We start from the raw sequence: 11,996 nt of genomic DNA on the forward strand, positions 1-11,996 counted from the left end.
CATCAAAGGAGGAGAAACCTTTCCCTTAGGATGCCTTTGAGGCAGGATATGCTGCACGGGGAATGAGAGAGAGGGGGGAATCTGTGATACTATATCTTGTGTGTGTGTGTGTGTGTGTGTGTGTGTGTAATATATATACAGGCAGTCCTTGAGTTACAAACCTCCTACAGTTAAGAACGGGGTGAGACAACAGGAAGTGAGAGGAATCTTCCCCTTGGAAGGAAGGAAATTCTACTCCTTGAATTCTATATAAATAAAAATGTAATGTTCGTTTGTGGGATTAACAGAACTCAAAAACCACTGGACGAATTGACACCAAATTTGGACACAAGATACCTAACAACCCAATGTATGTCCTTCACTCAAAAAAATTGAATTTGTCATTTGGGAGTTGTAGTTGCCGAGATTTATAGTTCGCCTACAATCAAAGAGCATTCTGAACCCCACCAATGATGGAATTGAACCAAACTTGGCATATAGTTCTTCCATGACCAACAGAAAATACTGGAAGGGTTTGTTGAGCACTGACCTTGAGTTTTGGAGTTGTAGTTCACCTACATCCAGAGAGCACTATGGACTCAAACAATGATGTATCTTGACCAAACTTGGCATGGATACTCAATATGCCCACATGTGAACACTGGTGGAGTTTGGGGAAAATAGAATCTTGACATTTGGGAGTTGTAGTTGCTGGGATTTATAGCTCACCTACAATCACAGAGCAATCTGAACCCACCAACGATGGAATTGAACCAAACTTGGCACATAGTTCTTCCATGACCAACAGAAAATACTGTAAGCGTTTGGTGGGCGGTGTCCTTTGGTTTTGGAGTTGTTGTTCACCTACATCCAGAGATCACTCTAGACTCAAACAACGATGGATCTGGACCAAACTCCACCCGAATACTCAATATGCCCAAATGTGAACACTTGTGGAGTTTGGGGAAAATAGAATCTTGACATTTGGGAGTTGTAGTTGCTGGGATTTATAGTTCACCTACAATCACAGAGCATTCTGAACCCCACCAACAACAGAATTGGGCCAAACCTCCCACACAGAATCCCCATGTGGGCCACAGTAATGCGTGGCAGGGGACGGCTAGTAGTTTTTATAATGGGGAAAGGGGGTCTCTAATGAGGTTTTATCTCCACAACAAGCCCAATTTTCCCAAATCCAATTCTCACAGGGACAGAAAGTGAGGTGGAATCTTCTGAACAGAAGCACAGACAACAAAGGAAACACCACAGGGGGGTCTATCCTTCCTGACGCCATCTAAAGCTATATCTATCTATCTATCTATCTATCTATCTATCTATCTATCTATCTATCTATCTATCTACAGAACCTCTCTTGTTTGTAACTGGGGGACTGCCTGTGCTGGGAATGAATGGCAGCTGTTCCTTCTGGTTGTGTTTGGCTTTTTGGCAAAAGCAAACAAAGCAATGCCTTGGGGCGCCATTGCAAACCTGTCCCTCTGTGCCTCATCCCAGGCCAAAGCTTTGGTCCTTCTAGCAAAACAGACCGGCTTTGGGACTCTTGGAAGGGAGGTCCTCCTGGGAACCCAACCTATGACCTTCTGGGTCACGCATGGGCCAACTTTGGCACTCCCTCCAGGTATTTTGGACTTCACCTCCTCACAGCCACTAGGAGTTGGAGTCCAAAACACCTGGACGGAGGGCCGGAGTTGGCCCATGCCTGTTTTATGTCCATCCCAGATGGGCCTTCTTCTGGCCTTGACCTGAGCAGGGCCCACAGTCCATCCACGTTTCCTGATCCTCATACAGAACAACAACAACAACAACAACAATGATGTATCACCTCCCTTCTGCTTTACTGCCCCTATCTCCTATCAAGGCTTAAAGAATTAAAAGTGTTGGACGGCAACTCTGGGGTCCTTGTCTTGAGATTGCAAACTCCTTGTTTGATATTAATGTGTGTGTGTTGCCTTCAACTCACTGGGGGCTTTGGGGTTTGAGAGGATTTCCTTAGGCCAGAGATGGTTTTGCCCATTCCTTCCCCTGAAATAGAGCCTTGGTGCCCCCTTCCCTCCAATCCAATCCAATCTCTAAAATCAGATCGGATCTGGCATCCAGGACCATTCATAGAATCCTAGAGTTGGAAGAGACCTCCTGGGCCATCCAGTCCAACCCCATTCTGCCAAGAAGCAGGAATATTGCATTCAAAGCACCCCTGACAGATGGCCATCCAGCCTCTGTTTAAAAACCTCCAAAGAAGGAGCCTCCACCACACTCCGGGGCAGAGAGTTCCACTGCTGAATGGCTCTCACAGTCAGGAAGTTCTTCCTCGTGTTCAGATGGAATCTCCTTTCTTGTAGTTTGAAGCCATTGTTCTGCGTCCTAGTCTCCAGGGAAGCAGAAAACAAGCTTGCTCCCTCCTCCTCCTTGTGGCTTCCTCTCACATATTTATACATGGCTATCATGTCTCCTCTCAACCTTCTCTTCTGCAGGCTAAACATGTCCAGCTCCTTAAGCCGCTCCTCATAGGGCTTGTTCTCCAGACCCTTGATCCTTTTAGTCGCCCTCCTCTGGACACAATATTCCAGGTGTGGTCTAACCAAGGCAGAAGAGAGCATGGGGAGCATGACTTTCCTAGATCTAGACACTATGCTCCTCTTGATGCAGGCCAAAATCCCACTGGCTTTTTTTGCCGCCACATGACATTCCTGGCTCATGTTCAACTTGTCCACGAGGACTCCAAGATCTTTTTCACATGTACCTCTCTCGAGCCAGGCATTGTCCCCCATTCCGTATCTCTGCATTTTGTTTATTCTGTCTAAATTCATTAACCTTTTACTGATGGTCATTTGGGACTTAATGCTCTAATGTTCCCAGTGCTGGGTTCTGATCCGATGCCAGAAATGGCTGGAAATGGCAAGAGCACTGATATGCAGCACTTGCCAGAAGAGAAGGCTGAGAGGAGATATGATAGCCATGTATAAATATGTGAGAGGAAGCAACAGGGAGGAGGGAGCAAGCTTGTTTTCTGCTGCCCTGGAGACTAAGACGCAATGGAGGAATGGCTTCAAACTACAAGAAAGGAGATTCCATCAGGATATGAGGAAGAACTTCTGAATATGAGGCAGAACATCTGAATATGAGGAAGATTCAGGAAGCCCAAAGCGTGCTGCTTATAGCCAAGGTTAATCCAGAGAAGCTTTCATGGAAAGAGCCACGTTGAACTGACAATTTCTCTTGGTCAGCCAGAAGCCTAAATACCCTTTGCCATCATGAAAGCATTACGATGACCTTTCACCGACTTGGCTTCTTTCTTGCTAGCTAAGCGAGAACTCAAGGGTCTGGAGAACAAGCCCTATGAGAAGCGGCTTAAGGAGCTGGGCATGTTTAGCCTGAAGAAGAGAAGATATGATAGCCATGTATAAATATGTGAGAGGAAGCCACAGGGAGGAGGAGGGAGCAAGCTTCCTTTCTGCTTCCCTGGAGACTAGGATGCAATGGAACAATGGCTTCAAACTACAAGAGAGGAGATTCCACCTGAACATGAGGAAGAACTTCCTGACTGTGAGAGCCATTCAGCAGTTGGAACTCTCTGCCACGGAGTGTGGTGGAGGCTCCGTCTTTGGAAGCTTTTAAACAGAGGCTGGATGGCCATCTGTCAGGGGTGATTTGAATGCAATTTTCCTGCTTCTTCACTTCAAACTATAAGAAAGGAGATTCCACCTGAACATGAGGAAGAACTTCCTGACTGTGAGAGCCGTTCAGCAGTGGAACTCTCTGCCCTGGAGTGTGGTGGAGGCTCCTTCTTTGGAAGCTTTTAAACAGAGGCTGGATGGCCATCTGTCGGGGTGATTTGAATGCAATATTCCTGCTTCTTGGCAGAATGGGGTTGGACTGGATGGCCCAACTCTTTGATTCTATGATTCTATGATATGGAGGTCAGAGAGACCGATAAAGCCTTGTGCCTCTGGGGAGGACGCTGCCTGGCGCTCCATCGATCGGTCAATCGATCAATGAGAGCAGGGAAGCACAATCTGGCCAGCCACGTTTGAAGTCTACTTATTGAGAGGGGGGCAAACAGTGGGCTGTGGGCTAGAGGCAGAATCCAGGGCAGAGGTGAACGGGCCGGAGGGGAGCATCCGGGCAGATGGACTGGTCAGTCAGCCACAAAGCCGGCCTGGCAGGCTGACCAGGTTCCCAAGGGAGGCAAACAGAGAGAGAGAGAAGGGGGCTAAGGCTGTATGAAGGCAACTGTGGGGAAACAGACGCTGCAAATGTGGATATTGACCCCCAACCCCCCACCCCCAGCCCCATTTGTGCCTGTCCCTTTCCTCTGCACCGTTCTGCAGCAATGACCTCAATCTCTCCCTCACAGTGTCCGCAATGGGCAGTAAAAAGGAGTCAGGGGTGTCAGGGATTGGAGCCAGGAGCAGCCCCTCTGCCCAAATTGGCCGGAAAAAGGGCCCCATTCCACAACCAAGTGACCTCCAAGGAGGAGGCAGTGTTTCCACGCGACCTATTTTTACTCCCTCTCCCTGCCTATTTTGGAGCTATTTCAGATTGCAGGCAGCTCCAGTGCGTCATGCGGATAGATGGGCAGAGCTGGGAATTGGGTCAGGGGGCTTCCAGAGAAGGAAGGAAAGAGGGAGGGAGGGAGAGTGAAATCTCCCAACGACCATAGGAAAGAGAGGCAACCAAAAGAGAATCGGAGGTGGTCAAGATCCCCCTTGGATACAACACAGATTGATTACGAGGCCCATCGTCCCAGAATGGAAACCTCCCCCCCTTCCCCCCCCCCCCCCCCATTTTCCATATTCAAATTCCTGAAATTTGCCTCTCGGAAAAAATAAACAAACAGCCACGGCCTTTGCAATCTTTGCCTTTCAAACATAGTGTATTTGCATGGCTTGCTGGGAGATTCATCACTTGCTGGCCCTGCATTGTTTAACTCAGGCATGGGCCAACTTTGGCCCTCCTCCAGGTGTTTTGGACTTCAACTCCCACCATTCCTAACAGCCTCAGGCCCTTTCCTTTTGCCCCTCAGCCGCTTAAGCGGCTGAGGGGCAAAAGGAAGGGGCCTGAGGCTGTTAGGAATGGTGGGAGTTGGAGTCCAAAACACCTGGAGGAGGGCCAAAGGTGTGTTATTTCCCATTCTCCCTTTGGCCCCACGTCCCAAGTGTGGATTTTGAAACCTGCGTGCCTTGAAGCCCCATAAGTAGGTGGAAGTGGGCCTCACCTGTATCGGGAGCCCCACTTCAGTCCCTTGTCCATCTTTGGTTGCCAATTCCATCATCCCCAGCCAGCAGGAGGAAGGGGTTTATAGTCTTGAGAGGCTGGGGCCTGCAGTCCGAGACCCTCCAGTGGCTCAGTCTGGAAGGATCGTAGGGCGGGAGGAGACCCTAGAGGCCATCCAGTCCAACCCCTTTTCTGCCAGGCAGGGAAATACAATCTTCAGAGAAGGAGACGCCATCCGATGTAAACCACGGTTGAACAGCTCTCACCATCAGGAAGTTCTTCCTAATGTCTCTTTGCATCTGTGGCTCCGTTGTCTCGTTCTCCAGAGCAGCGGAAAGCAACCCTTGCCTGCTTCTCAATGTGATATCCTTTCAGATATTTCAGGTCCCGTGTCAAGCCTTGTCTTCTCACTAGGCCTCCTTCCTGGTGGCCCCGTTCTGCCGGTGGCTCTCTCGGACCCCGAACCACGTGACGAGGGCGGCCAGGAGGGCCAGCAGGAGCAGCATCACCCCGAACGTGGAGAGGAAGGTGGGGGTCCCCATCCCGCCGTGACCGCGTCCCACCTCCCGGATCTCCCCCCGGATCATGTGCAGCTCGTCCAGGATGCTCATGAAGGTGCAGCAGTGGAACCACTGGTGGCTGTGGCCCCAGATGTCAAACCGGCCGGGGCTGAGGCGCTCGGGCAGCTTGCTGACGTTGAAGACCCCCGAGGCCAGCAGCCAGGCGCAGTGGCGCAGGAAGAAGTGGCCGGTGGGTCCCATCGTGGCCCCCGAATGCCACAGCTTGTGGAAGACGGGCAGCGAGACCACCAGGAAGGGCAGCAGGAAAACCAAAGTGCGGATCAAGTAGCGGTGGCGCGGCCAGAGCCGGCGGGTGCAGCAGCAAGCCAAAGTGCAGAAGAGGGCAATGAGGCAGGCGCTGGGCACGTAGAGGGCCTCCAGCCAGGGGCGCGACCCCAGAGCATGACCACCGACGTCCAATTCTGGGGCCAAGGAGAGGTTGGCGGAGATTGCCGTCTCTCCGCCACGAGGATAGATGTAGTAGAAGTAGGCCAAGGAGGAGCCCACCGTGTAGGCGCTGATGGTGCCGTAGTCAATATAGAAGCAGACCTCACGGATGACCAGCGACATGGAGTTGAGGAGGTGGGCCAGGCTACTGGCCAGCAGCAGGCCGCAGACCCCCAGGAAGTAGCTCCAGAGCGGGTAGTAGAAGGGGTCGGACGCCCCCTTCGCCCCGGGCCCCTCGGCCCCCCAGAAGAGCTCCCCGAAGCGGAAGGCGAAGACGAAGACGGCCAGGAAGTGGGTCCAGAAGTTGCCCGTCTCGTTGGTGGGCCGGAAGGCGGAGGCCAGGCACTGGGTCAAGGAGTAGCCCGGGCAGCGGTAGCCGCTCAGGATGAAGCTCTCCGTCACCGAGGGGGGCACCTCGCTCCAGCGCAGCAGCAGGGGGGCCCCCAGGGAGGAGGGGGAGGGAGGGGGAGAGGAGGGGGAGGTGGGCAAAGGGGAGGGTCTCTGACCCCCACCACCCATTGGGGACCCTCCAGGGACAGCGCCCTGCTTCCTCTTCCTCCTGGCTTAGAGCCTTAGAAATGCTGGTGCCAAAGGCCTTCCTCCTTCTCCTCCTCTTCCTCCTTCTGGCAATGGGGCCACAGAGGTCAAGAGTGGTGTGAGGGTGCCGAAGGCCTTCCTCCTCCTCCTCCTCTTCTTCTTCCTCTTCCTTTTGGCATTGAGGAGGCCTCTCAGAGCTTCAGGAGCAGGACAAGGGAGGTGGGCAGCTCAAGGAGGACACTGCTGATGGAGGTGGTCTTCCTCCTTCTCAATCCCCACTTTGGGTCTCCATTGATGATCCTTTGGTCCTTCTCTTCCTCCTCTCAAGAGCAGCTTTGTGTCTCCATTGAGATAATAATAATTATCTTCATCATCATCTCACCCTCTTCCTCCTTAATCACCACTGTGTGTTTCCATTGAGATGTAAATAATAATAATAGTAATATTATTATTATTAATATAATCTCACCCTCCTCCTCAATTGCCACTTTGTGTCTCCATTAAGATGTAAATAATAATAATAAAAATAAAAATAATCTCACCTTACTCCTAAATTGCCACTTTGTATCTCCATTAAGATGTAAATAATAATAATAATAATAATAATATAATCTCACCCTCCTCCTGCTTAATTGCCACTTTGAGTCTCCATTGAGATAATAATAATAATAATAATAATAATAATAATAATAATAATAATATCACCCTCCTCCTTAATTGCTGCTTTATGTCTCCATTAAGATCCAAATAATAATAATAATCTCACCCTCCTCCTTAATTGCCGCTTTATGTCTCCATTAAGATGCAAATAATAATAATAATAATAATAATAATAATAATCTCACCCTCCTCCTTAATTGCCACTTTATGTCTCCATTAAAATGCAAGTAATAATAATAATAATAATAATAATCTCACCCTCCTCCTTAATTGCCGCTTTGTGTCCCCATTAAGATGTAAATAATAATAATAATAATAATAATAATAATAATATAATCTCACCCTCCTCCTGCTTAATTGCCACTTTGAGTCTCCATTGAGATAATAATAATAATAATAATAATAATAATAATAATAATAATAATATCACCCTCCTCCTTAATTGCTGCTTTATGTCTCCATTAAGATCCAAATAATAATAATAATCTCACCCTCCTCCTTAATTGCCGCTTTATGTCTCCATTAAGATGCAAATAATAATAATAATAATAATAATAATAATCTCACCCTCCTCCTTAATTGCCACTTTATGTCTCCATTAAAATGCAAGTAATAATAATAATAATAATAATAATAATAATCTCACCCTCCTCCTTAATTGCCGCTTTGTGTCCCCATTAAGATGTAAATAATAATAATAATAATAATAATAATAATAATAATAATATAATCTCACCCTCCTCCTGCTTAATTGCCACTTTGAGTCTCCATTGAGATAATAATAATAATCTCACCCTCCTCCTTAATTGCCGCTTTGTGTCCCCATTAATACGTAAATAATAATAATAATAATATTATGCCTATCTATCTTCAATTGCCACTTTGTTTCCCCATTAAGACATAAATAATAATAATAATAATAATCTCACCCCCTTAATTGCCGCTTTGTGTCTCCATTAAGATGCAAATAATAATAATAATAATAATAATAATAATAATAATATAATCTCACCCTCCTTTTCAATTGCCACTTTGTGTCCCCATTAAGATGTAAATAATAATAATAATCTCACCCTCCTCCTCAATTGCCACTTTGTGTCTCCTTTAAGATGCAAATAATAATAATATAATAATGATAATCTCACCCTCCTTTTCAATTGCCACTTTGTGTCCCCATTAAGATGTAAATAATAATAATATAATAATAATAATAATAATAATAATAATAATATATTCCTTCTTGTCCTCTCTCCTCCTCAGTAGCTGCTTTGAGTCTTGAGATTATTATAATAATATAATAATAATACTTCTCGCTCTTCTCTTTCTCTTCTTCCTCCTCAATTGCCGCTTTGTGTCCCCATTGAAGATGACGATGATAATATAATAAAATAATAATAATAATAATCCTTCTTGTCCTCCTCGCCCTTTTCTTCCTTCTCCTCAACAGCCGCTGTGTGTCTCTATTGAGATGCAAATAATAATATAATCCTTCTCATCCGGCTCTTCTTCCTCCTCCTCCTCTTCCTCAGGAGCAGCTTTGGGTCTCCATTGAGATGTCAACAACAATAATAATATAATACAATATTTCTCCTCTTTCCTCAATATCTGCTTTGAGTCTCCATCGAGATGATGATCATAATCCTCTTCCTCCTCCTCCTCCTCCTCCTCCTCCTCCTCAAGAGCCGCTTTGTGCCTCCATTAAGATGCAAATAATAATAATTAAATAGTAATAATAATTCTTCTCACCCTCTTCTTCCTCCTCCTCTATTGCCACTGAGATGATGATAATATTAGAATAATCCTCCTCTTCCTCAATTGCAGCTGTGTGTCTCCATTGAGATGCAAATAATCCTTCTCCTCCTCCTGGTCCTTCTCTTCTTCCTCCCCTTCCTCTTCCTAGGGGTCTGCAGCTCAAGGGACCCCCCTTCCAGACCCCTTTCTCAGGGTCCCGATCCTGACAGGTGCAGCAGAGGAAGAGGAGCGACAAAGGCCGGCAATTGCGTTGCTTTGCAGGAGGGAGCTGGCTTCAGTCTGCCTAGGTCTCTGGCTGCGGATCTGCCTTTGAGCCTCTGCCAAGGGGGGTGGGGATGCTGCTCTGCTTCCTCCTGCTTCCCATTCCCTTTCTTCTTATGGGGGGGCTGAGGTTGCCATGCGAAACCCCCCTCCCAACACCTTCTGGTGCCTTTTGGGGAAGGGGCAGAGAGAGAAGAGGGGCGCAGGTGGGCCTCCTTTGCTCTGCTCCTTTCCCCCTGGAGGGAACCCCTGAGGGCATCTAGACCCACCTTCTCCCTTGCTCAGCCTCAGGGAGATCCATGGGGGGGGGGGGGCGCTGAGGTGGCCATGCGAAACCCCCCTCCCAACACCTTCTGGTGCCTTTTGGGGAGGGGGCAGAGAGAGAAGAGGGGCGCAGGTGGGCCTCCTTTGCTCTGCTCCTTTCCCCCTGGAGGGAACCCCTGAGGGCATCTAGACCCACCTTCTCCCTTGCTCAGCCTCAGGGAAGATCCATGGGGGGGGGGGGGGGCTGAGGTGGCCATGCAAATCCCCCCTCCCAACACCTTCTGGTGCCTTTTAGGGAAGGGGCAGAGAGAGGAGAGGGGCGCAGGTGGGCCTCCTTTGCTCTGCTTCTTTTTCCCTGGAGGGAACCCCTGAGGGCATCTAGACCCACCTTCTCCCTTGCTCAGCCTCAGGGGAGATCCATGGGGGGGGGGGGCTGAGGTGGCCATGCAAATCCCCCCTCCCAACACCTTCTGGTGCCTTTTGGGGAGGGGGCAGAGAGAGAAGAGGGGCGCAGGTGGGCCTCCTTTGCTCTGCTCCTTTCCCCCTGGAGGGTACCCCTGAGGGCATCTAGACCCACCTTCTCCTTTGCTCAGCCTCAGGGAGATCCATGGGGGGGGGGGGGGCTGAGGTGGCCATGCCAACCCCCCCTCCCTTCTGGTGCCTTTTGGGGAGGGGGCAGAGAGAGAAGAGGGGCGCAGGTGGGCCTCCTTTGCTCTGCTCCTTTCCCCCTGGAGGGTACCCCTGAGGGCATCTAGACCCACCTTCTCCTTTGCTCAGCCTCAGGGAGATCCATGGGGGGGGGGGCTGAGGTGGCCATGCCAACCCCCCCTCCCTTCTGGTGCCTTTTGGGGAGGGGGCAGAGAGAGGAGAGGGGCGCAGGTGGGCCTCCTTTGCTCTGCTCCTTTCCCCCTGGAGGGAACCCCTGAGGGCATCTAGACCCACCTTCTCCCTTGCTCAGCCTCAGGGAGATCCATGGGGGGGGGCTGAGGTGGCCATGCAAATCCCCCCCCCCAACACCTTCTGGTGCCTTTTGGGGAGGGGGCAGAGAGAGAAGAGGGGCGCAGGTGGGCCTCCTTTGCTCTGCTTCTTTTTCCCTGGAGGGAACCCCTGAGGGCATCTAGACCCACCTTCTCCCTTGCTCAGCCTCAGGGAGATCCATGGGGGGGGGCTGAGGTGGCCATGCAAATCCCCCCTCCCATCACCTTCTGGTGCCTTTTGGGGAGGGGGCAGAGAGAGAAAAGGGGCGCAGGTGGGCCTCCTTTGCTCTGCTTCTTTCTCCCTGGAGGGAACCCCTGAGGGCATCTAGACCCACCTTCTCCCTTGCTCAGCCTCAGAGGGGCGCAGGTGGGCCTCCTATGCTCTGCTCCTTTTCCCCTGGAGGGAACCCCTGAGGGCATCTAGACCCACCTTCTCTCTTGCTCAGCCTCAGGGAGATCCATGGGAAGGCAGAGAGACACAGACTGATAGAAAGGGCAACGAATTGTCGAAGGCTTTTATGGCCGGAATCACTGGGTTGTTGTAGGTTTTTTCTAGAGGCATTTTCTCCTGACATTTCGCCTGCATCTATAGCAAGCATCCTCAGAGGTAGTGAGATCTGTTGGAACTAGGGAAAAGGGTTTATATATCTGTGGAAAGACCAGGGTGGGACAAAGAACTCTTGTCTGCTGGAGCTAGGGGTGAATGGGTTGTTGTAGGTTTTTTTCGGGCTATATGGCCATGGTCTAGAGCAGGCATGGGGAACCTTCGGCTCTCCAGGTGTGGTGGACTTCAACTCCCACAATTCCTTGAGGCCAAGGTAAGCCTTTGGGGTGAATGCTGAGCCTCAAGGAATTGTGGGAGTTGAAGTCCACCACACCTGGAGAGCCGAAGGTTCCTGACCCCTGGTCTAGAGGCATTCTCTCCTGACGTTTCGCCTGCATCTATGGCAAGCATCCTCAGAGGTAGTGAGGTCTGTTGGAACTAGGAAAAAGGGTTTATATATCTGTGGAAAGACCAGGGTGGGACAAAGAACTCTTGTCTGTTGGAGCTAGGTGTGAATGGGTTGTAGTAGGTTTTTTCGGGCTATATGGCCATGGTTTAGAAGAATTCTCTCCTGACATTTCGCCTGCATCTATGGCAAACATCCTCAGAGGTAGTAAGGTCTGTTGGAACTAGGAAAAAGGGTTCATATGTATGTGGAAAGACCAGGGTGGGACAAAGAACTCTTGTCTGTTGGAGCTAGGAGTGAATGGGTTGTAGGTTTTTTCAGGCTATATGGCCATGTTCTAGAGGCATTCTCTCCTGACGTTTTGCCTGCATCTATGG

The 11,996-nt window shown here is 49.6% G+C and overlaps 1 protein-coding gene across 2 annotated transcripts; it reads right to left on the reverse strand.

Annotated features, from left to right (window-relative positions):
• Positions 1-4,851: 4,851 nt before the first annotated feature.
• LOC132777481 (membrane progesterone receptor epsilon-like) lies at positions 4,852-9,651 on the reverse strand. Of its 2 annotated transcripts, none has more exons than XM_060779799.2 (2): positions 8,723-9,651; positions 4,852-7,158 (listed from the first exon to the last, which is right to left on the reverse strand). In XM_060779799.2, exon 2 carries the CDS (start codon positions 6,735-6,737, stop codon positions 5,622-5,624), a length of 1,116 nt encoding a protein of 371 aa, XP_060635782.2. In that variant the 5' UTR covers positions 6,738-7,158; positions 8,723-9,651; the 3' UTR covers positions 4,852-5,621. The 2 variants fall into 2 exon arrangements, with proteins under 2 accessions (XP_060635782.2, XP_067325749.1); XM_067469648.1 differs by having other exon boundaries at positions 8,428-9,651.
• Positions 9,652-11,996: the final 2,345 nt, after the last annotated feature.

The sequence above is a fragment of the Anolis sagrei genome, chromosome 6 (genome assembly GCF_037176765.1).
Source record: "Anolis sagrei isolate rAnoSag1 chromosome 6, rAnoSag1.mat, whole genome shotgun sequence".
Lineage (NCBI taxonomy): Eukaryota > Metazoa > Chordata > Lepidosauria > Squamata > Dactyloidae > Anolis > Anolis sagrei.

Coding starts and splice junctions, on each gene's coding strand:
- LOC132777481 (XM_060779799.2), bottom strand. CDS start 6,737: ATGGGTGGTGGGGGTCAGAGACCCTCCCCTTTGCCCACCTCCCCCTCC.